Source organism: Macrotis lagotis, chromosome X, assembly GCF_037893015.1.
Source record: "Macrotis lagotis isolate mMagLag1 chromosome X, bilby.v1.9.chrom.fasta, whole genome shotgun sequence".
Taxonomy (NCBI): Eukaryota; Metazoa; Chordata; class Mammalia; order Peramelemorphia; family Peramelidae; genus Macrotis; species Macrotis lagotis.
The window spans coordinates 385,740,639-385,766,648 of record NC_133666.1 but is presented as its reverse complement, the minus strand read 5'-3'; the positions used below and the strand labels follow the sequence as shown (position 1 = coordinate 385,766,648).

Genomic DNA, 26,010 nt, shown 5'->3' with positions numbered 1-26,010 from the left:
CAAGAGAAGATGGATGCAGGCATTGGTTATTACTATGAAGAGGTGACACACTGTCCCTATCTTCAGAGTATTTTCTGACTATAGTGAGAAAGTAGAAGTCCTAAGAAGGTCAAGACCACAAAAATTTTCTAGCATTTGTGCATGTGGTTAGGTAGTGCCAATGCATATGCATGCACATGCACACATGCATGCACATGCATGTGCACACATGCCTGCATGCACCCACATGTACAATACACATGAACACATGCACACATACATACATGCATACATACACACTCCTCAAACCCAATGGGCATTTAAGCTTAATAAGAACAGAGAAATTTTATTCCTTCTGATGAGGACCCTTGTCAAGGCTCAGTTTTATCCTTTGGGTTTGACTTTAGGGTATACCCTCCATGTGGAAAATAAATATCTTATGTAATATGTGAACTCTGGGGGGAAAAAAGCTCTGTATTTAATGCAAATTGGATCTAGCCTTAAATAATTTTTAATGATACCCCTCTGGCTTGTTTTACCTCTACCTAGCAACTTTGACTTATTTGCTCACTTGTCATCTTCAGTCCCTGTGCAAGAATTCATCCAATATGTAGAAAAATGGTTTATAGAAATTCCAAAAAAAGAGGTTTAGTTATAAAGCTAATAATACCAACTAGTTACAAAACTAATAATAGCAACTAGTCAAGTCATTGCTTCCTACACTGCTGCAGGAGGGGATCAAGTCTCAGTCCAGGTCATCTGACCTCCTTCCCTCTGCTGTCTGGGTTCTTACCTGCCCTGGCACTTTCTCTCAGCTAAATCCCCACATCTGGATTCTCAACCAAACTCTAGGACAGTCAGTAGCACTTCCTTCACAGGTGGCTCCTATCTCCCTGATCATAGCCCTGGAAAGTTCCTTCCTCTACATTGGTGCTTTGTTAAGCAGAAGTGCCCTGTGGACTTGTTTCCACAGTCTGTATTTGAATGCATAAAATGATCTTCTCCATCCTCTGTAAAATTCTTAAGCACTTTGGGTTATCCTCTAGACATACTCATTGTACTTAGTGCCTTTAGAAGCATCTATATGATTTGGAAGTCCACCAAAGAAAGAGTGGCTTTCCCTTCAAGGTGTCTGCTTTTTCTTTAGGCAGAAAATTTGGTAGTGTTGAATACAGAGGTAACCAAGAGTGAAAATGAAATGTGTATATATAGAGTTTCTATTATTTGCAGGGGTTTCTGTTCTCAAGACTTGTGTTTCTTATGCATTTTCTGTGTGATCAAGGTTTTATCATGGAAAGCCGTTATGAAGGAAATGCTGCATTTGCTATTACTCTTCTGAAAAAACTTTGTGAAGAAAAACAACGAAATGTGTTGTTTTCTCCCCCAAGCATCTCATTTGCCCTGAACATGATCCTTTTGGGAACAAAGAAAGAAACAGCAGCACAGATAGAAAAGGTATGTTTGCCTTTCCCAAAGGGAGAAAGAACAAATGCATTTCCCTCCACATAGTCAAATCTCCATATCCCAAGTCAGTTGGGAAGAAAACCCTATAGATTATGTTTCAAAAACATTAGGGGATAGAGATGTGATGGGCCAAGTTATAGTGTGCTGACAACTCTGTGATTAGGATGGCAAAACAACAAAATAAAATCATTCCAAATATTACAGAAATGGCAAACCCAAAAGGAAGATTTTAGAAAACATAGGTTGATCTTTGAAAAACATGTGAGAGAAAATTAGAAAAGTACACACACACATCTCAGAGGGCAAGGAAACCAAGAGTTTCATGGTTGTGTGACCTCTGAAAATCAAAATTGTGAAGTTATCAGTGTCTTTTGATGCCTGTATTCTTAGGGCCCTATTCCTAACTTCCCCAAAGCCAAATGAGAGAAGTTATCAGATCAAGGAAGGAGGAAGGAAGGTACAGGGGAAGGAAGAACACTGTACTGAATCATGTCCTTACTTCCCAACAACTCAGGTCTTATAGATTTAGTTTCCAATCTTCCTATTAGGTTGCTGGTCTTATATAGCTTATTATAATATAATCTCTTTCTGATTTTTAAGGGCAAGAAATCATAATCATAAATGAAACTGTGTTATTATGATGAATAGCCTCAAATCCTTGGCTTTTCCCCAAAACTCAAATCTTAGGGACTAAACTAAAAGAATGATCCTAATATTGAGTTGTCAGAATAGGACAGGAAGAAAGAGACTATCAATTAGCCTTCTTGAGTCTATCTACAGTCATGCCCTATGTGCTTTGGGAACAATTCCAGAGAACATTATTCAGTTTTGAATGATGGAAGTAAGAATCATCCCAAATATAATTTTCTTTCCAAGAGTTCTTTAAAAGCTGAATGGACAGATGCAGGAAGAATGTTATTTGCATCCATGCCTGGCAGGGAAGCAATCTGGTAGTGAAACATGCAAAGTCTTTTCTACCCATCTATGTATTTTCCAAACAAGGTAACAGAATTAGAGATTTCATGTCTTTGGTATCTTCCTTCTGGTTTCTCCTTCAAAAAGCATCATCTGACTGGAATGTAGCCCAAGTGCTCAAATCCAACTACATAAAATTCTTCTCATTGAAGGAGATTAATTACTATTTCATGTGTAAATAGGAGTGGAATTGTCAAGAACTTAGAAGTGGAAAGATCAGAGACCACACACAATTTCAAGTCCTCTTCAGGATGAGGGTCCTGGAGGGAGAGAGAAACTCTGGGAAGAATGAACATACAGAGGAATTAGTGTCTCATTCCTATTTCTATTCCTAACTAACCCATTAGACACTAAAATTATACCCTTTAATAAGATCTGGAACTCTTTCTTGGTTGAGTTGAAATGTCAAAAAAATGTCAGTCTCAGTGGGAGAGCTAATTCACTCCATATATTGTCCACTATATTTTCATCTGTAAAACTTCTCCAATATTTATTTGTTGCTGACTTGGATAATTCAATTAATTTGCTATTTATTTTGTATGGTGGTTGTTGTGGAACTGGTATTTGACTGCAAAGGGATTAATCCTTTTGGATATAGAGCTCAGATTACTTATCTCCAATTAAAGGGAGAGTGGTTTGAAACTAAAAATTATTTTGCCTCAACTAACAATATTTAAGAGACCAGCTAGATATAAGTGTAGCCTGGTGTGTCTTCTCTGAGAAGAAGAGAGCAGCTAACTTCCTGGTGCTGATCTTTGCTGCCTGGCTAGAATTGATTTTTTACTGGAGACTGGTAGACAGAGAAGACTCTAATCCTACCTTCTAGACAGATCCATGTAGACACAACTGACAGGGCAAACACATGGCCTAGACATTGTTATTCTCTTTCACATCAAATTCTTGACAGATTTATTCTCTCCATAACTTTCAACCATTTTGTGAGGTGATATTGGTAATCATACATCACTTTCTTCAGTCATATTTTACAGAACTTTTTTTGAAACATTTAGTGTTCTTTGCTGCTTTCAACTTCACAGTTGATCAGTTGGAAAAACGTTTATTAAGAAATCGCTGGCTGAGGTAATTTCCGGGTTCTTTGACTTGTTTGTGGAATTATGTTGCATTGGTTCAACTTCTCTAAGAAACTGTGAGAGTACTAATGTCTTTCCTATTGTCTATTAACAGATTTGAACACTTCTTTGAATAGGTTGGGCTACAGCTGCCATAATATATTGAATAGCATTTCAATGTTATTTTTTCTTCCAATTTGAAAACAAAATGATTTGGATAGAAGTCAGGAAGTTTGGGGGTTCACAACGTACCTTGACACATGCTGTCTTCGGCAATCCAGAAAAGTCAGTGAAAATTTCTCTACTAGATCTAGGTAGTTGTCAAGATTATGAGTTACAGGGAAAATACTGGCTTGCATTGACAAAAGGAAGTTACTCATATAGGAGTTCTCAATATCAATAAAATCATGGATAGTCCATAATATCACTTTCTAATTTGGTATTTGTTTTGACTTTGCCTAGAAAGGCACAAATTTGTCTCTGGTTAGTTGGTTGGTTCTTGTTATCAAAGAAGACCAAAGTAATACCACTATGTTAAAGACAAGTTATAATGTGTCTGACTATGTTTGATCAGATGAATAAGAACTCAGAATACTCTAGTACAAGTCAGGCACAAATCGTCCATGTGAATACCTGATCTGGGTGCTCCAAACTTGTGCATCTCATATTTCCTTTGAGCCTCTTCCATTCTGCCTTGCTCATAGAGCAAGTAATCAGGTTTTTGTCAGTTAAGATGTAATCAACTTCTTCCTTTTTTGCTTTCCTTTCTTCTCTCTTTTTGGGAAGTGTGTTTGTTCAGTGCTTTCTACATCTAATTTTTTTCATGAAGATAGGCATAAAGTTTCTGAGTAGCTTGTAAGCCTTTGGGCTCTTCCATTGCTTGAAGCTCAAGTCATCCTCACCTGAGTCCATCTTTTCATTGATGTCATTTAGCAGAAAGTTATATGTTGATTTTGATGGATATGGTCAACATAATCATGTAATTGTTCTACTTTTTTCACTTTTTGCACTCCCAGCATTCATCAATGAACAATTCTTTGGAATTAGTCCCCTCAGTAAATAGGGCATGAAGTAAGTGGATTTAGGAGACCTGCCTATTGGTACATAAGTTCCTGTCTGCTTTGTGGATCTCTTTTTTCATGTTCATAATGAACCATATAGGAAAGGAGAGTAATTGCCTCACAGAATATGGTTTTGTTGCCTTTTGATTCATGATGACAGCTAAGTCAGGTTTAGCTTTTTCTTCATAATTAAATATAATCCACTTGTCCTTTGATTGTTTTGATGGCAAAAATGTCAAAATGGAGATGGTTTAGATTCTCCAGTGGTATATCAACCTGTTGGTCATTGGACAAGCTTTAACTCCAGTCCCTGCATTAATTCTTGTAAATGATCACAGGAGCTTGATCACAGGAGGCAATAATTTTAGAAGCCCTTTACTTAAATCTATTAATTTAACAAATGAGACCCTAAAAGTTGAAATGTTTTTCTTTCCCAAGGTCACATAGGTAGTAATTGACAGAAATGAAATTTGAACCAAGTTCCTCTAACTTCAAATCAAGTGATGCAATCTTTTCTAGTGCTCTGAAGGTTATTTTTTATTCATTTTATGATCATATCCTCTGGTGCCAACACCTTTTGCCCTTAGCAGCACTGATCATAAGGTCATAGATTGAGAGATGGAAGAATTTTAACATTAAGTCTAAACCCATCACACATCAAATGAGGCACCTGAGGCTCGGAGACATTAAGTGACTTACCCAGGTTGTTCTTGTTCATTTTTGTCTGATTTGGGGAGATTTTCCTGGTAAAGATGCTGAAGTGATTTGTCATTTCCTTCTCAAATTTTACAGATGAGAAAATTGAGGCAAATACGGTTAAATGACCTGGTCAATGACAACTGCTAGTAAATGATAGAGGCCATATTTGCACTTATCACCAGTTCCCTATCCACTGTGCCACCTACCTGCAGGACCATTAGTTAATTAGTATCTGAGGCAGAATTTAAGCTCAAGTCTTGCTGAAGCCAGGCAAATCGCTAATCTGATGACAGACCTCTTTAGAGATGGCACAAGCCTCTCTAGCTTTGAATACTACCTCCCAGAGGTTGTATTCAATTGATAAAATCTAAAAGACTTAAGAAAATATCTCGGGGTGGCTAGGTGACACAATAGATAGAGCACCGGCCCTGGAGTCAGGAGGACCTGAGTTCAAATCCCACCTCATACACTTAATAATTACCTAGCTTGGGCAAACCACTTAACCCCATTTGCCTTGCAAAACCCTTAAAAAAATTCTGTCTTGCTTTAAGAGTTACAAATGGTTTTCCTACAATATCATCATCAGGCGGAGTTTATTAGCATTCTCAAATTCACTTCATTATTAGGTGGAAGAGCTAGCATTTAAACCCAGGCCCTCTGATTCCTGCTTTAAAAGAATTAATTCAGCTTGGCTATAACAAAAGATCAACCTCAAAATCCATACTTTGATGAGAACAAATCCTTTGGAAATCTAGGTCTGGAGCTTCACAGATTAAAATCAGCTTCACAGATTAAAATATTGCTTTTTTTCCCTATCCTTTTTTACTATACTCTATGGAATGATGTTACATTGGTTCTATCAACTGTCTGACTACCTCCCCCCGCCCCTTCCTTTTGTTTTTCATAAAAGGATTAATTGAGCAACTGTCTCTTTCTCAAATACATAATCCCACATTTTCTCAATGATCAAAGATCTTCTGAAGTATTCATTTAGCAAAGTTTGTTTTGTGCTCATCATTCTTCAGAGACCAACTGAAAAAGTTAATCTTTGTTTTTCTTAGTTACTTTCTCTAAACAGAAATAAAGATATTTTGTGGCAAAATACTACACTTCTTATTGAAATGAACAAACCATCTACCTGGTATCTGCTTAAAACTACCAACAGACTTTTTGGAGAAAATGCTCTAAATTTCCTCAAAGTAAGTCACATATATCTATTTTACCATAAAATGATATTGAAGAATGGAAATGTGAATAGTTATATGATGAAAGTCTCACTAAACTAGTCCTTTCTCCACCCTACTTTAATGTTTACATTTAGCTCCTATACTATGCAATAATACAATTTATATGAATATTGATGTTAAGATATGAATGTAACTTATTAGAGGGGGAAAATATTATTTTCTTCCTCTTCTTTCTGGCTTTCCCCTTCTCTTCCCACTGTTTCATCTGGGCTGGAAGTTCAGAGGAAACTCATGGTAGTGTATTTCTTTAAGCGCAAGAATTTTAGCCTGCTCTTTTTCTAACCTCAGTTTTCCTTTCTGAGTAACTTGGTGGTCCTCGTTCACAGAGGCACACAATTTCAATATTGGACTTAGTATGGACAGGCACTCTATATTAGTCCTGTTGCAGCTCAGGACTCTTGGGCTCAAGCCATTCAGCCTTTTTATAGATATATACCACCATTCCAGTTTTATAAAAAAAAAAATCTAAATCTTGAAAATTTAGAAGATTTGTTAAAAAAGAAATAAGGATATTTCTCTGACTTCATTTTCTTTCTAGTGTTTTATAAAGAATGAATAAAGCGGGGGCTAGGTAGCACAGTGGATAGAGCACTGACCCTGGATAGAGCACTGGCCCTGAAGTCAGGAGTACCTGAGTTCAAATCCGACCTCAGACACTTAATAATCACCTAGCTGTGTGGCCTTAGGCAAGCCACTTAACCCCATTGCCTTGCAAAAAAACCTTAAAAAAATGAATGAAGGCCTTTGATTAGTATAGCAGAAAAATTGGGGGAAAATATGGTAGCAATCATTAAGTATTAATATATCTTCAACAAATATAGGTTTCTACCCTGTATTGAAGACCTTATTACAAAATAAAACTAATACAAAAGCTCTTGGTTTTTTTTTGTACTTGAAAAGTTCACATCCTCATTTTGAGAATGAAATTAACAATTGAATATGTTTTAATTTAGCTTTTGTAATAGATTCTGTCTTGAATAAAAGTTTTCTCTACTAAATTGTTAATGATGTATAAGCAATTGCTGATATTTACTTATCTGGACCTATGATTTAATTATTACAAGGAACTCCCATTTAAAGAAATTCCTTTCTGCTATGTAGGAAGGTACCTTCTCTGCTACTTAGACTTTTAGAGTTACTTGTGACAGAGAAATAGAGATTTGTCCAGGGTCACATAGCAAATTTGTGTGTGTGTGTGTGTGTGTGTGTGTGTGTGTGTGTGTGTGTGTGTGTGTGTGTGCGTGTGTGTGATGCTACTTATATCTTTTTAACTCTTAGAAATTTTGATGGACTTAGAAATAGAGATGTTGCTCTGACTCTATTTTTTTCTTCTTCTAGTCCTTTAGAAGCTCCTGTTTCAGATACTGCAATTCAGTAATGGAAGATGTTTGCTTTTCTCAAGAAACAGAGACTGTCAGGAAACACATAAATGATTGGATAGCCGAAATTACTCAAGGTCACATATTTTTGTCTATATAAATTATTTTTTTTCTAAACCAGTCTATTCTTTTTTAAAAAAGGACTCCTGAATATAAGTTATATAGGCTTTCTTTATAGGCATGTAACATAGGAACCTCCTATCCCTTGAAGTAGCCCATTCCACATTTGGAAAGTTATAATCCTTAGGAAATTGTCATTGTAGAGAATCCAAATTTACCTCTCTGTATCTTCTGCCCTAAGTGGTATTTTTCAGCCACATCACAGCTTGCTGGTGATTTCTCGTCCAATGAGTAATCAAACACAGTAAAAACTGTATAGGATCCTAGAAGCTTCTACCAAAATTCCCCAACCTACTTAACCCAAGTTATCTTTTCCCATGCTAATACTCAAGTCTTTCTTCCTAACAGAATATTGTTTCCCCATATTCTGTTTTATTTACTCTTTTTTTTTCTTCCCTGGGACTTGCTTACATTATTATTTCTTCTATCAATTCATTCACCTAATCATTCAGGGTCATTCCTCATTAATGCATATATTTTTTTTACTTTATTTTTTTTAATCCATATGCACATGCATATTAAGTTAACAAATTTCCTTCCACCTTCCCTTCCCACTCCCCTCCCTTTAGTAGCAGTCAGGTTAATTGTTGTACATTCATATTTTGGATAAACATGTTTACGGATTAGTCATTTTCAGTATAAGGAATTAGAATTAAAGGGAAAAGATAGATAAAATATAATTTTTATAAAGTGTTCATTTGATTCTGAAGGGTTTTTTGTTTTTGTTTTGCATTGTTTTTCTTCTGAATGGGGATAACATTGTCCACAGCCAGTATAATAAGGCTGTCCTAAGTAATTTAATTTGGACAGAATTGTCATTTTTATTATATTAGCTTGACTTGACCATAAGCAATTGACATTTTTCCAATTATTTAGATCTGATTTTTATTTGGGTGAGAACTGCTTTATAATTGTGTTCATACAGTTTCTGGATTTGTCTTGGTAGGGAGATTCCCAAGTAACTAATGTTGTCTATAGTTACTTTAAATAGAATTTCTCTTTCTATCTCTTGCACTTAGGCTTAGTTGTTCATGTATAGAAATGCTGATGATTTATGTGGGCTAATTTCATATCCTGCTACTTTGCTGAATTTGTTAATTGTTTCAAGGAGTTTTTAAGATGATTTTCTCAGGTTCTCCAACTATACCATCAGATCATCTGCAAAGAATAAAAACTTTGTTTCATCATTGCTAATGCTGATTCCTTCAATTTGATTTTCTTCTCTTACTGCTACAGCTAGTATTTCTAATACTATATTGAATAGTAATGGGGATAATGGGCATCCTTATTTCACTCCTGATTTTATTGGAAATGCCCCAAATTTATTCCCATTACAGATATTATTTGTTCATCGTCTTAGATATTATTTATTGTTTTAAAGAAAATTCCATTTATTCCTAAACTTTCTATTATTTTTAATAGGAATAGATGTATTTTATCAAAGGCTTTTCCAGCATCTATTGAGATAATCAGATAATTTCTGTTGGTTTTACTATTGAAATGTTCAATTATGTTGAACCATCCCTGCATCCCTGGTATAAATCCTACCTAATCATGGTGTATTATTCTGTTAATAATTTGCTTTAGATTTTATTTAAGATTTTTGGAGGGCAGTTAGCTGGTGCAGTGGATAGAGCACTGACCCTGGAGTCAGGAAAATCTGTCCTCAGACACTTAATAATTGCCTAGTTGTGTGACCTTGGGCAAGTCACTTAACCCCATTGCCTTAAATAATAATTAAAAAAAGATTTTTGCATCTATAATCATTAGGGAGAATGATCTATAATTTTCATTGTTTTGGTTCTTCCTGGTTTAAATATCACACACCATGTTGGTGCCCTAAAAGGAGTTTGGCAGAACTCCTTTTCTCCTATTTTTAAAAAATAGTTAATAGAGAATAGGAATTAATTGTTCCTTAAATATTTGATAGAATTCACTTGTAAATCCAGCTGGACATGGAGGCTTTTTCTTAGGGAGTTTATTGATGATTTCTTTAATTTATGTTTTCTGAAATGGGGTTATTTAAGTATTTTAATTCACCTTCTGTTAATCTGGGCAGTTTGTATTTTTTGTAAATATTCATCCATTTCACTCAGGTTATCCAATTTATTGGCATACAGTTTGGCAATGTAGCTCTGAATTATCTCTAACTTTCTCCTCATTGGTGGTTAGTTCACACTTTTCATTTTTGATACTGGTAATTGGGTTATTTTTTTTATTCAGATTAACTAAAGATTTGTCTATTTTATTGGATTGTTCATAAAAACCAACTCCATTTTCTTTATGAAATCAAGGTTTTCTTGCTCTCAGTTTTATTAATCTCTCTTCCTTGATTTCAGAATTTCTAAATTGGTATTTAATTGGGGATCTTTAATTTATTCTTTATCTAGCTTTTTTAGTTGCATATCCTCTTTATTTTAATACTATAGGCATTTAAAGATATCAAATTTCCCCTCAAAACTGCCTTGGCTGCATCCCATAAATTTTGGTACAATGTCTCAGTAACATTTTCTTAAATATAATTATTGATTATTTCTATTATTTTGTTTGGCATACCAATTATTTAAGATAAAGTTATTTAATTTCCAATTCATTTTTGGTTTATTTTTCTATGATGCTTTATTACATGTAATTTTTATTGCATCTTGGACTGAGAAGTGTGTATTTATTATTTTTGCCTTTCTGCATTTGATTATAAGGTTTTTGTGCTCTAGTACATAATCAGTTTTGATACAGGTGCCATAAACAGCAGAGAAAAATGTATATATTTTTCTATTCCCATTAAGTTTTCTCCAGAGGTCTATCATATCTAAGTTTCTCAGATTTCATTCACCTTCTTAAGTTCCTTCTTGTTTATTTTTTGTTTAGATTTATCTAGTTCTGAGATAGGGCAATTGAGGTCTTCTATTATTAAAGTTTTGCTGTCTGTTTACTCAGCTTTTCTTCTAGGAATTTTCATGCTATACCACTAGGTATATACATGTTTAGTAATTATAGAGCTTCATTACCAATGGTGCCTTTTAAGAAGATGTAGTTACTTTCCTTATCACTTTTAATGAGATCACATTTTGCTTTTACTTTATCTGAGATCAGGATCACTACCACTGATTTTTTTTTACTTTATCTGAGGCACAATATATTTGGCTCCAGCCTTTACCCTGTGTGTATCCCTGTGCTTCTAATGTATTTCTTGTAAATAACTATCATAGAAATCTGGTTTTTAACATTTTGCCATCCACTTCTGTTTTATGGGGTAGTTCATTCCATTCACATTTACAGTTAAGATTACTAATTCTATATTTCCCTCTGTGCTATCTTTCTCCATTTATATTTTTTCTTTCCTTTCCTCTTATTCCTTTACTCCTTTACCCTTTGACTTTTCTTTCAAAATATAACTTTCAGTTTATTTTCACTTATACCTTCAACTTCCCTTTATCAACTTCCCTTATGTTTTCATTTCCCATTCCCCTCTTCCCTGTAGGTTAGGATAGATTTTAAACTTAGGTATGAATGTATTTTATTCCCTCTCTGGGCAAATCTGTTGAATAGAATTTACTCAGTGTTCACACTCTCCTTTCTTTCCCTCTAAAATTATGACTTTTGGGGGGGGATGTAAGATTGGGGGAAAAATTGTAAAACTCAAATAATATCTTTAAAAAAATAAAAATAAAATAAAATAAAATTATGAATCTTTGTGCCTCTTCACCTGGAATTATTTATAGCTCTACTACTATTAATCAGGTATCATCAATCACAGTTTGATTATTTGATTGCCTGATAAGCTCATTTTGTTATCAAAATATCATCACAGATTGATTTCTTGATAGGCATATTGTCCTAAATTAGATCAAATTATAATTATAATCATTTTTACCGTTCCCCCTTTTCAAGTATATCCAAGGACACACAGGTTCCTCAAGAGACAAAATATCATCCAAAGTCAAATCATTTCTTGAATTATTTGTGCCTCTCTCCCAAGATCTATTTTCTCTCACACTCTATGCCCTCTCCCTACCCAGGATACTTAAACCCTTGCTAAGTGATGCACAAATTAAGTCAAACCCTGATCTAATTAACTTCAAGACTTTTAAAGATTTCTAAATTCTTAGAGGTTCTCGAGGTCACCTGAGAACTTTACAATTGATTGTAATGTATGGGAGACACTGACTCAGCACTGGCCAGCTTATGTCCGTACTAGAAAAAGGTCTAAGCTTTGTCACCACAGCAAAATTAAATGGGTTAAAGGATAATGAGATATATAAATTTAAAGTTAACACCCCTGCTTTTCTTCAGGGCTTTTCGTCTCAAACATAGTGATACCATCTTGAACCTCTTTAATGGAGAGACAAGACCCAATTATACCCATAATCCTTCAAGTCCAATCTCCAATTATATTTGACCTTTTAATTATCTTAAGAGAAGTAAAGTTCTAAAGAATTTTAAGTGTTATATCTTCCCTTTTAGTGTTGTATACAATTTGATGGTCTTGAACAACATTTATTTTGCTTTGCTTTTTCCTTCACTGTTTTATTCACCTTTATATGCAACTCATGAGTCCTGTATTTGGCAATTGAACTCTCTGTTTAGTTTTGGCCTTTGTGTCAGGAAATTCTTCAAGTCCTCTATTTTGTTGAACATTTATTTTTTTTCCCTGACAGTAAATGCTGAATTTTGCAGGGTAGTGAATTCTGGGCTGTAATCCCAGGTCCTTTGCTCACTGGTATATGGTATTCCAGATATTCTGATCCCTTCAATGTTGAGGCTGATAGGTCCTATGTGAGTCTGCCTGGGTTTCCTTTGTATTTGAATTGTCTTCTATTTGAAACTTGCAATATTCTCTTCTTTATTTGAGAATTCTTGAATTGGGCTATAACAGCCCTTGGAGTTTTTATCCTGGGGTCTCTATCTGGAGAAATTCTGTGTATTCTTTCAATCGTTACATTGGTTTTTTTACTAACAGATTTGGATAGTTTCCCCTTATAACTTCCTGCATGATGTTTTCTAGCTTCTTTTTTTCCCTAGGCTTTCTAGTAGTCTGATGATTTTGTAGATTGTCTCTTCTGGATCTATTTTCCAGGTCATTTGTTTTCCCTGAAAAGTACTTTACATTTTTTTCAAATTTTTCAGTCTTTTTACTTTGTTGGTATCTTGTAATATCATAGATTCATTGGTTTCTATTTGTTCAATTCCAATTTTTAGGGTTTTATTTTTCTTCAATTACCTTTTTCATTTCTAAAGGTGTTGAATTCTCTGGCCAATTTTTCATAATTTTCCTTCATGACTCTCATTTCTTTTTTTCCATTTTTTCTTTCTTTTTTCATTGATTTTCAAATTCTTCAAGGAGCTTTTGTATTTGTGTCCAATTCACAGACTGTTTTGAGACTTCTCCTGAGATTGATTTTTCACTTATTTCTTCTTAAGACATGGCATTGTTATCATCTTTGTCTGTGAAGTGGTTTTCTATAGTGAGAGCTCTTTGGGCTTTTTAGCTTATCTTTGTTCTTTTAGCTCTTCTCCTGGGGTATAGGGAGTATGGATCCAAGTTGTTTTTTGTTTTTTGGTCTTTATTTTTCCTGGGGCTGGGGTCTGATCCCTGGTTTGTTGTTGACCAAGATGCTGCCTCTGCAGTTCAGGCATTACCTGGGTTATTTTCCTCCTTTATGTCTATATTCTGACTTAGCAGTGGTTTGTTCCCAACTTAGTCCTGTCTTTTGCCCCAGGGTTCAGATTTTGTTTGGGCTTGGGATCCTCCCTGCTGGCTTTCTGGGACCTCTGCAATTGTCAATCTGTGGGGACCTGGATTTCACTGTGGCTAAAAGCCTCCTGCTGGTTTTCTTGCTTTCCTGTATCCTGGACTTTACTTCCCCTTTTCCTCTTAACATATAGACCTTCACTGAAGATCCTTCTTGATTTCTACAACTGAAAATTTCTCTGAATCTTTTCTTTTTCTTTGTAGGATATTTAGTTTGAATGTCAGAATAGAGGTTTCATTTATCTTTCTTAGGGAAAAGCTCTGTGAGCATGTCAGCTTCATGCCACCATCTTAACTCCACCCCAAAAGGCATTATGTACATTTAAGTCCCAATTGTTTGTTCATCATAATATATGTCATATGTGCATAATACATATTTGTATTTCTCTCTTATATTCATGGAAGGAGAACTAAAATTCTACTCTGATGCCTCATCACAGTTTACTGACAATGCCCTTCTAATTCCCAAGCTCCTCTTAACTAGATCCTTGTAACTTTGCAGTTTTCTGATATCTTACTCCTGGCCACATACTCTTTGATTCTGTGACACTAGCTTCCTTTCACAAACAAGATACTCTAGCTATTAACTCTTAAACTAGACATTTTCTCTGTCAATCCTCCAGTGGAGGAAAAGATAATCAGTAATGTTTTTCCTCTTCACCTATTGCCACATGCCTATTGCCTTCCTTTAAGTTCAAACTAGAATTCCATCTTCTAGAGTACTTTCCCAAACCCCTCCAAATCTAGTGTCATATTTCTACTAATTATTTACTATTTATCCTGCTTACTTGTTGTCTCTTTCATTAACCTATGAGTTCCTAGACAGTAGAGAAGATATTTGGTCTCTTTTTTGTATCTCCAACAATTAGTACTATACTTAGGACTTAGTAAGTACTTAATAACTTCTTTTCTTCATTGATCCTGTATTCCTGAAGATTTTGTGAGTGTGGCACAATATCTATCAGGATGAAGTTGGGGTCTGGGTCCATTGACTAACTTTAGATGTCTATGATTAAATGACCAGTATAAGTAACAAATGAGAAGCTTAACTCAGAAGATTATTCTGCCAAGTAATAAGATTGTTTTGGTTTGTTTTGTAAACATTGCAATTCAGAAAGAATCTAAGAAGATATGAAAAGAAGGTTGCTGTTGCTTCCATGGAGGCATATTATATAGATATTAAATATGTATTTTATTTTCACACGTTTTTGTGTCTCTCATTATGTGATGCAAGAGTATTATATCCTTGATGGTAGAGACTCCATTATGCCAACTCCCAATAGCTTAATATAGCACTATGTATCTTGTCCACATACAAAGGATTTTTTTGACAATGAAGAATTTATATTATGATTATATTTAATTTTAAGTTAGTTCAGAAACTTTGAAAACTTTTTGTTCAAGCAGGATTCTATTATTCATTAAACCATATAAAAATGTTATTAAAGGATATTTTTCTGAGGGGGGCAATTCAACTGACTTTCTATTTTCTTAAAAGGTAACATTTTAGAAGCTCTACCTGATGGTCTTGTGGATCCACTTAGCCTACTGATCTTTGTGAATACCATCAACTTTAATGCAACTTGGGAGGAGGGATTTGATCCAGCACATACATATACTGATTTTTTAAAAGTCAATCAGGTAGGGTTGAATATGACTGGGGACAAGTGGATCAAGGGTTTTCAGATACCTTAGAACTATCATGAAAAAATAATTGGAAGTAATTACAGTATACTTTGGTATTAGGAATACCCAGGTTTAGTTTATAAATTTGAAAATATTTTAAATAATATAAATTTGCTTCTTTTTATCTCCTTTAATAAGATTGTTTCAATAACATATCTGTTTCCTTCTTTTAAGCATGAGAGAAAAATATTACATATTATGAAGAAGAAAGAGGGGTTTCTGACATCCCCTTTAGAAGAGCTGGGTGGACAACTCTTCATCTATCCCTATCATGGAATGGAATTGAGCATGATCTTTGTGTTTACTTCTGATAGTGACCTAACTAAGGTAAGACTGGGTGGATAGAATGGCACCATTATATTCTGGCATATCTTCATTCCATCAGTACCTTCCCCAGGTAAAGTCATTGAGAAAGACTCCCATTCTATCATGCTGATTATTCAAATTCTCAGGAATAACTCATGACAAGAAGACAGAATCAGTTCCTGAGATAAAGTATTCTTCTCCTAAAATATTTTTGGAATTGGAAAGTAAAATAAATATAATTGCTCAAAAAAGAGAAATGTTAGTGGGTTTTTCAAAAAAAAATTATTTTATTTTTTTCCAATTACAAGCAAAGATAGTTTTCACCCTTCATTCTTTTACAAGGAAATTTTGAGTTCCATATTTTACTATCACCCTTCCTTCCCTCCCTCCATCCCCATGGCAGTGAACAATCTGATATAGATTGTACATATACAATCAAGTTTGACATATTTCCACATTAGTCATGTTGTGAAAGAAGAATTAGAACTAAGGGGGAGGGGGACTATGGGAGAGAAAGAAACAACATAAAACAACATAAAAGGTAAAAAGTGAACATAGTATTCTTTACTCTGTATTCAGACTTCAAAGTTTGTTCTCTGGATGTGGATGACATTTTCCATAACAGGTCTCTCAAGATTGTCCTTGATCACTGAACTGCTAAAAGGAGCTATATAGTTGACCATCTCACAATGTTGCTGTTAATGTGCACAGTGTTCTCCTGGTTCTGGTCATTTCACTTAGCATCAGTTCAAGCAAGTCTTTCCAGATTTTTCTAAAGTCTGGTGACTCATGATTTCTTATAGAACAATAATAATCCATAACATTCATTTACCATAACTTATTTAGTCATTCCCTAATTAATGGGCATTCCCTCAATTTTCAATTCTACCACTACAAAAAGATCCACTATAAATCCTTTTGTACATAATGGGTCTTTTCCCCTTTTTTATGATCTGTTTGGGATATAGACTTAGTATGGTATTGATGGAACAAAGGATATATGCACAATTCTATTGACCATTAGGCACAGTTCCAAATTGTCTTCCAAAATGATTGGAATCAGTTGTCTGACGTTTTCTGACATTCTCTCCAACACTGATCATTTTAATATTTTTTGTCATTTTAGCCAGGATGATAGATGTGAGATGATACCTCAGAGTTCTTTTAATTTGCATTTCTCTAATCAATAATGATTTCAAGCATTTTTTCATATGATTATATATAGCTTTAATTTCTTCATCTGAAAACTGTCTGTTCATATCCTTTGGCAATTTGTCAATTGGGGAATTCATTGTCTTCTGGGGTTTTTTTTGTTTTTTAATATTTTGTTTTCCAATTATACGCAATAATAGTTTCTACCTTTCATTTTTTATAAGATTATGAATTTTATAATTTTCCCCCCACCCTCCCTTCCATCCCCCTAACTCCCCACAGAAGGCAGTCTGATTATCTTTATACTGTTTCCATGCTATACATTGATCTAAATTGAATGTATTGAGAGAGAAATTAATTATATCCTTGAGGAAAAATATTAGAGATAGTAAAAATTATGTAGTACTTAAGATACTTTAAAAAAAATAATTGAAGGTAATACACTTCAGTCTTTACTTATACTCCACAGTTATTTTTCTGGATACATATGGTATGCTCCATCACAGGTACTCTAAAATTGTCCCTGATTATTGCATTGATGGGATGAGCAAGTCCATTAAGGTTGATCATCATCCCCATGTTGCTATTAGGGTATGTAATAATGACTTGTGTTCTCTATGTATCTTAGAAATGAGTCCTTTTTCAGAAATACTAGCTGTGAAAATTGTTTTCCAGTTTTCTATATAGCTTCTAATCTTGATTGCATTGGTTTCACTTCTGCAAAAGCTCCTTATTTAATGTAGTCAACCTTATGCATTTTGCAATTTATAACAATGTCTATCTCTTGTTGGGTCATAAACTTATTCCCTCTCCATAGGTCAATATTTCTGTTATTGAAAGAAAGAAGAAATAAGTCTTGAGAAATAAGTTCCTCTAAGTCATCTGCAGGATGGGAAAAGTAAGGAGGACAGGAAAGATGAAAAAAGGGAAAAAAAACTTGATATTAATTATGAAGGAGAAATTTGGGTTACTTGTAAGTGTATTGGGAAAATATCTAGCTCTTGATATCTAAAAGCTGACCAGTTTTAAATACCATTACCTGATTTAGCAAGTATAATCCAAACTTGAAATTCTTATATTAGTAGCAACCCTCATATCTGAACACCATGCATATCCACTCTTTTCTGGATCCCTTATCTAAGTTGATTCTTGTTCTCTCTTCCCTTTTCCATTCCTTGGATGTTACCCGCCTTACTTCACCCAGCTTCTCATAGTGTCCCTTCAGTTGTGTATATTTCAAGATCCCAGCCCCCTCTCCTGTCTTTGGACAGTTGAAATCTGCCTCTAGAGAGGTCAGAGAATTATAGAATTAATGGCACTCTCTGGACATGATTTGTTTACCTAAGCTAGGTGGCACAAATACTGGGCCTGAAATCAGAAAGATCCAAGTTCAAATCCAGCCTCTGACACTTTCGGGTAATATAACTTTAAGCAAGTCACTTTATCTCTATCTGCCTTAGATTTCTAACTATGAAATGGAGTTAATTATAGTACATACCTCAAAGGGTTTTTTTTTTTTTTAGGATAAATGAGATATTTGTAAAACTCTTAGCAGAGTGACTGGCACAAAGTAGGTATTATACAAATAATTATTCCCTTTCCCTGAGATTACAAAAATAAGGGAATCTAAAATCTCTCCAATCAAATAAGATCCTGTTCTTCCAAAGACAAGTTGAAGGACTAACCTAGTTAAAGTTTCTGCGCATTGACTAGTGGGCATTTCTGAGAGTAAAGAAGCCTTATTAGCTTCTTCTAGGTCCTGGAGTCAACTCTGAACAAAAAGAGAACTGTTAACCAGGCTTCCTTTTCTGAGTTCTCCATTTCCCAACTCAACATAGAAAGTACCATTTCTCATACTCTGCTTCCAATACTTATCTATATTTTCACATTCTACCCCTGAATTTGACCTCATTTCAGTTGTAGTGTTATGATACTATATATGTGTATATGTTTGTGAGTGTAAAATATATATATATGTGTGTGTGTGTGTGTGTGTGTGTGTGTGTGTGTATAAACATTTACTTACTCATAATTATTTGGGCATGTACTTCTGCATAATTATAACCTCTTTTCCAAGATATTTTAAAATACATAAACCATTATCTCTCTTAGCTGAAATACCTCTTCCATTTTTTTCTGCTTTCTATGACAAAGTAGACGATTTGTTTCCCATTTATTTAGAGGCAGGAGTCTCAAATAAGCTGGATAGACCTAATTGGTCTTAAATTTCCTCTAATCTATTGGGGTTTTTTGTTTTTTTTGTTTTTTTAGGTTTTTGCAAGGCAAATGGGGTTAAGTGGCTTGCCCAAGGCCACACAGCTAGGTAATTATTAAGTGTCTGAGGTCAGATTTGAATTCAGGTACTCCTGACTCCAGGGCCAGTGCTCTATCCACTGTGCCACCTAGCCACCCCTCCTCTAATCTATTGTTAAGTGAAGAATATAAATCAGAGCTATTTTGATTTCAGAGATCAAATTTGAAGCAGCAAATGAAAGGTGATCTAAAGCTAGCCTGGACCCCAGGAAAACCTGAATTCATGTCTTGCTATTAACATATAACTTGCTGTGACCTGGTAAAAGTCATTTAACTTTCCAGTGATTGAGGACATTTTATAAATTATATATTACAAACACAATGAAGGTCATTCAGTAGGAGGGGAGAGATTACTCTCTCAAATGTTCCCTGAAAATCACTCAAACAATTCCTATTGTTCTATCACTTAGTAAACATCTGAGAAAGAACTTGGTCTTCCTGTCTCCGACATGCTATTTACCAACTCTGTTATGTGTAATTCATGATTCTTATGAAGTGTTAGCTAACCTATAGTTTTTCAAACTTCAATCCATTGTGTCAAATCCCTTTATCTTTTCCCACTGGCCTCCAATCACAGTACAGTATATTAACAAGAAAGTGCAAAATACTTAGACTTTTTTTCAATTCCTTTTCAATTTCATGGTTATAGTTAGATGTAATCCTAAACTCAAAGGATTAAGGAAGAACATATCTTGGGAGATGGGGTTAAGCAGGGAGGAAGGGAAGAAGAACTTTGGAAAAAAAATAGCCATTGAGTGAAAAACAGACAGAAGTCTCTGGGAAAGTAGTTTATTTCTACCTCCAGTGTGGAAGGAATCTGAATATCTAAAGTTATGCAGGCAGCAGGATCTTAGGATTTTCAACTTTTGTCTTCCAGTTGGAAAAAGGGCTTACCTATGAAAAATTTATAACATGGACAAAGCCAGAAGTCATGGCGTCCATGAAAAATCATGAGAAGGTATTTTTACTCCCCAAAATCAAGATAGAAGAGACCTGTGACTTGAAGCATGTCCTCTGCAATTTGGGAATGTCAGATGTATTTGATGAGCAAAGAGCTGACTTTTCTGGAATGGTGAAGCACAAATATTTTTATTTATCCACAATATTGCATACATCTTGTCTGGAAATCAATGAAAAAGGCCTCAAGGCATCTGCTGCCACTATAGCAGCAGAAATACCAGCACCTGCAAACAGAGATGAAGGACTGAAGGCTGATGGTTACTTTCTTTTTTTTATCTGGAACTATAAAACCAAAAGTATCCTATTCTGTGGTAGAGTTTCCTTTCCTTAAAAAGATGCACTATCCCCAAACTATTTTCTCTTTTCCTACTTCTGTGTTTCTCTCTTCCTAAAATCCATAAAAAGATGCTGTATGTATGTATGTATGTATGTATGAAACCATGGTGACTTTATTAACAAAGTGAAGTAGGAAACAAAAATACATAAAATTCTTCATTGTGAAACTTTGGACATAGCCTTGTAGATTTTCATTCTGGCAGATACTGGTGATAAGGTTGGGAGTGTGAAGATTTAGATTGCAAGAGGGAAAGCCTATAGTAGTGTGACATAGGTAGGAAAGTCTATCAGTTATTCTTTCATCTTATATGTTATTATATACTTAATGGAGGTGGTGGTAATTAGTCCTTGTAGGTTAAGCCCAAGACTAACTTCTAACAAAATCTGCCCTTTGTACCTTTGTAGCATTTATACCTTTGTGTTTCTGAGATTAAATTGCAGAATTATATGCTGTGTGATTATAAATGCTGTGCTTGTAACAATAAGAAAAATGCTTGATTTAATGACAGGACAGAAGATTCTCTCTCTCTCTCTCTCTCTCTCTCTCTCTCTCTCTCTCTCTCTCTCTCTCCTTAGAAAACTGGCGATTATGTTTAAAGAAACCAAAGACAACAAAGCTAAACAAATGAACATGCATAAGCATGTGTGCCTGCACAGATCCACACACACAAAGTCCAAGAGACATTCATGAAATTCTTAGTTATAGTTTTTTTCATTTATTTTCTTCTAATACTAACACTAAATATGGGAAGTTGAAGGTAAATACCTGAAAATTTTATAGCATCTTCTAAAAGGGAATTTTAGGAATATACATGTTTTGTTTACAATGTTATACCTCCACAAAAATACACTAGATCTACAGAACATGGAAAATTTAATTTTAAAAAACTGGAAAAATTAAGCACAGTCAAACACTAAATATAAAGAAAGACAAAAGAAAAATGAATATACAAAGAAGGTAGTTCTGATCTATGTGAACTTGCATTGTGATGGGGAAGACAACATGTACAACTATATAAATAAGAGATATTAAGAGAGTAGATGGAGGGATCCAGGAGAGTAGAAGTATAGAAAATGGACTTCTCAGACTTCTGGGGGGGTGGGAGGGTTGAGGGAGCCAAGATGGTAGCATGAAGTTAGCATGTTCTCAGAGCTTTTATCTATACAACATTAAATGAAGCCACCTCACAGATAATAAACCTAAGGATCCAGCCAAAAAAAAAAAAAAGAAAAGATTGAAACAAGTTTTCAATTGTAGACCTGGTGGAGGATCTTCAGTGAAGGTCTGCCTCTTTAGGGAGGGGAAGGGGAGGGGGAGGGGAAGGAAAGCCCAACTAGGTAGAAGAGTAAGAAAAACAGTAGGAGATCTTTAGCCAAATGCAGTCCAGATCCTGGCAGGGAGACAGCAACACAGGTCCCAGCAGCTAGATAGCAAGCCAGAAGCAAGGTTCCCAACCCCAAACAACGTCTGAACCTTTGGAACACTGGGGTAAAAGACAGGATTGGGTTGGGAGCAAACTACTGCATAGACATAGCCTGGACATAAAGAAACAAACCTCTGAATAGGCAATGCCTGGGCTGCATAGACATCTTGGCCAGCAATAAGCCAAGGAGCAGAGCCCTATACTCCTTATACCTCAGGAGCAGAGCTCAACAATCAAAATAAGGGGGGAAAAAACACTAAAAGAGAATTCATGGTAGGAAGCTACTCTGCAGCTAGAGATGATAAAAATGCCACCTCAGGAGAAGAAAGCAGTGAAAATGATCTACAAGGGAAGTCTCAAAGGAATCTATGTATTGGACTCAAATCCAAAACTTTAAAAAATAGGAAGGAGGAAGAGAGAAGAAAAATGGAAAAAAGAAATGTCATGCAGGAAAATTATGAAAAATTAGTCAAAGAAATCAATTCCTTTAAAAACAAAAATAGCCAATTGGAAAAAGATTGTAACTATTCAAAAAAATATAATTGACTAACAGGAAAAGGAATGCAACTCATCTCAAACAGAAATTAACAACCAGAAAGGAAATACAACTCAGTCAAAAGTAAAATCAACCAACTTGAAAAAGGAACTACAAAAGCTAAATAAAGTAAAACCCTAAATTTAAAATTGGACAAATAGAAACTAATGAATCTATAAGAAACCATGATTCCATCAAACAAATTCTAAAGTCTGAAAAAATTGAAGAACATATAAAAGCAATTTTTAGGAAAAACCAACAATCTGGATAATAGACCTGAAAGAGATTATTTATGAGTTACTTGTCTACCAGAAAGCCTACAACACAAGAAGAACCTTGAAATATCTTTCAGGAAATCAAGGAAAGCTGTCCAAATTTGCATGAACAATAAGACATACTAGCCACTGGAAAAATACATAGAAATGCTCCAGAAAGAGAGCTCAGGATAAAAACTCCAAGGACTATCATAGCAAAATTCCAGAATTCTCAAATAAAGGAGAAAGTACTGTAAGCAGTCACAAAGAAGCAATTTAAATACAAAGAACACAGAATCAGACTGACACGTGACTTCTTAATTTCAACAATGAAAATTAGAGGGCCTTGAATATGGCATGGAGGTGGGGGAGATGGGAGAAGGACCTTGGGCTACAACCAAGAATGTACTACATAGCAAAATTTGGTACATTCTGTCATGGGAAAAGAATGATGTTCAATGAAATAGAGGACTTTCAAAAATTCCTGATAAAAACACCAAAACTGAACACAGAATTCTATCTTCAAATACAAGGCTCAAAGAGGTACATCCAAAGGTAAATGGAAAAGGGGAAAAAAGTTAGTCAAAAACATTAAATTGTATATAACCCTAAAAGGGAATATAACACTTGCTATATTTGACAATTATATTTCTCTTAGGATAGTTAAAGGGTTGAATAGGTGAAGAAATTGTACTTGGAGGATATGGATATGGTTGATTTTTTCCTTCTATTGAAGAGATCAAAATCACATCACTATATTTGAGACAAATAACAGGGCATTCAACTATGACTGATCAGAACAATACAATCTCAGAATACTCTACCAGAGATACTACACAAATAGTCTAGATGAAAAGCTGGAGTTTTTACTCTTAACTTATGTGGCACATGTTTCCTTTGACCTACTTTAATTCTGTCTTGATCATAGATTTCAGTACTTTCTCCTATGAGGTTATCCTATGCTGGGTCGTCCTGTGCTGGTGCCTCCTATAGCTTACAATCAATTGTAAAGTTGACTTGTAGGTGTTCAAGAACTTGGAGTATTTAGAGGCCCTATACTTAATTGAATCAGAAGTGATTTTACTTTACTAGATACTTAGAGATTTACAGTACCATAGGGACAGAAGGTGGAAATTTACCACATTTTCCCATGTATAAGACACACCTTAATTTTGGGACACAAAATTTGAAAAAAAAAATGTATTACATAAAGTTGAACTCAAGTTTTATTCATCATAAAAGTCATACAACTCCTCATCACTGTCAAAACTCCCATACATTAACTTGTCCTCATCTGTGTTTGACAACGAATCACTGTCTTAGAAGAGACTCTGACTGCTATTCTGCTTGTGCTCTGGTCTGTGGTTGACCACAAGCACTCCCTAGGCAAGTCTGGTGCCTGTACACATGCTTAGTCCATTTAATTTCATGAACCTGAAGCACCAATATGTCCTCCTTTGAAATCAGTAACTTCATTTCATCAACAATTCTTCTTGTCTCATGCTAAACCATCTTTTTGGACAAAGGAATTCCAATTGCCCTTTGCTCTTCAATCCATATCCTCAATTCTTTCTTTAGATAACGTCATTGTGCTGACTTGCCTCTCCTGGTCTTCTTCTGCCCTGGCTTTTTCAGAAAGATTTCTTCTCATAACCAATCTTGGATTGTTTTCTCATTTGGAATAGGACCAAATTTTTGTTCAGAAGCATGATTTCCATCCATTTTTGCAAACTGGATCACTTTTAACTAGAATTCAACACTGTAAAAAATCTTTTCTGAGCCATTTCTGGGCAGAACATGGCAAAACATAACCTAATATACTGGTTACAAATGCAAAACAATGAGCATAAAGAGAACACCCCCCCCCCATGGGAAATACAAGTAAAAGTTTTTAGACCCCCAAATTTTTCAAAAAAGGGTGTGTCTTATACATGAGGAAATACAGTACTTGAAAGGATTGGCCAGAAATAGATTAGGAAGGGATTCTATTTTAATTCATACTTTAAGTAATGAGGGATTAAGTGCCATTGTAGGGGAACAGAAAGCAGGGGAATATGTGACACAGTGTACTTGATGCCTTGGTTGGGGAGGGCTGTAGTTGGAGTACTATGGAGATGAGCATACTTAGGCAAGAGTATACTTAGAAGGACTGGACAAGAAAATATCCTGAAAAGATTTTGCATAGCTTGATCCTTTGGCTACAATCAGAGGGAGTATGTTTGGGAGGGGGGAGCATGGTACACATTGTTCATGAAATGATTTGGCTTTGCATGATGCTTCAGTTTATGAAGATTATGTGTTCATGGAGCATACTTGAAAGGGGGTAAATATAAAGTGATTATAATTTGATATGATTCATGACTCAAATAAGTATATTTGTAATGAGACTTAAGAAGGAAGGGTAGGTACTTAATGACTAAGAGGCAATACTGCTTATCAATCAATAAACCTTTGATTGATTGTACTTTGATAGTACTTTGAGTTTATCAATCAATAAAACAATCAGTTAATCTACCTTTGATTGTACTTGGATTGATAGGTCAGATAAAAGGAGTCTAATTTGACAAAGGGGATAGAAGTACTAGACAATATTTAAACAAACAAAAAAACATAAAAGGAAGTAGAAGACTAGGTATTAGTGGATGAATAACACCATGGGAAGAGGAACAAAGGTCTAGAGATATTTGTCCTTCATTCTCAAAGAAGACCATGACATTAGGGAACTGGATTTGACTGAGGAGGTGCTCTGCTAAGTCACAAGCCTCAATTTCTTGTCCAGTGCTATAATGGCCAGATAAAAATTGGGACAATTAGAGATCACCCCGAATACCAGGAAATCAGGGTTAAGTGACTTTACCAAGGTCATACAGCTAGTAAATGTCAAGTGGCCTGTGATGAATTTGAACTGCTATCCTCCTGACTGCTATCCAAGGCCAGTGCTCTATCCCTTACACCACCTGGCTGCCCAGAAAGACCTATTACAGTAGAGAAAAAGAAAGGAGGTGGTGAACATGAAGTAAATCTAAGTCAATAGATTTGCCCCAGAGAGGGAATAATATACATTGCAAATTGGGTTAAAAAATCAAACCTACCCTACTGGCAAGTGGGGGGGGGGAGAAGGAAAAAAAGGGAAGAAGGTACTCATAAAATGGAAGGAAAAAGTATAAGTGAAAGTTAAAAAAAAGTTAAAATGTAAAAGAAAAATTAAAGGGAAAGGGAGCAAATCATTGGTGAGAAGGAATAATTGGAATAGGTAAAGATAACTTAGAAGGAAAATAATAACAAGCAGTGTTTATCT

General features: G+C 35.0%; 1 protein-coding gene across 1 annotated transcript; it reads left to right on the top strand.

Moving 5' to 3' along the window:
* Positions 1-1,269: 1,269 nt before the first annotated feature.
* LOC141503361 (serpin B8-like) lies at positions 1,270-20,494 on the top strand. The gene is made up of 6 exons (XM_074208594.1): positions 1,270-1,434; positions 6,310-6,447; positions 7,834-7,951; positions 15,245-15,387; positions 15,607-15,759; positions 20,081-20,494. The coding sequence occupies exons 1-6, from the start codon at positions 1,270-1,272 to the stop codon at positions 20,492-20,494; spliced, it is 1,131 nt and encodes a 376-aa protein (XP_074064695.1).
* The last annotated feature ends 5,516 nt before the right edge of the window (positions 20,495-26,010 follow it).

Excerpts from the sequence above, each read along its gene's own strand:
- LOC141503361 (XM_074208594.1), top strand. The coding sequence starts at position 1,270 with ATGGAAAGCCGTTATGAAGGAAATGCTGCATTTGCTATTACTCTTCTG. Across the intron at positions 6,448-7,833 it reads ATGCTCTAAATTTCCTCAAA|TCCTTTAGAAGCTCCTGTTT; the intron begins GTAAGTCACATA and ends TTCTTCTTCTAG. Across the intron at positions 15,388-15,606 it reads ATTTTTTAAAAGTCAATCAG|CATGAGAGAAAAATATTACA; the intron begins GTAGGGTTGAAT and ends CCTTCTTTTAAG.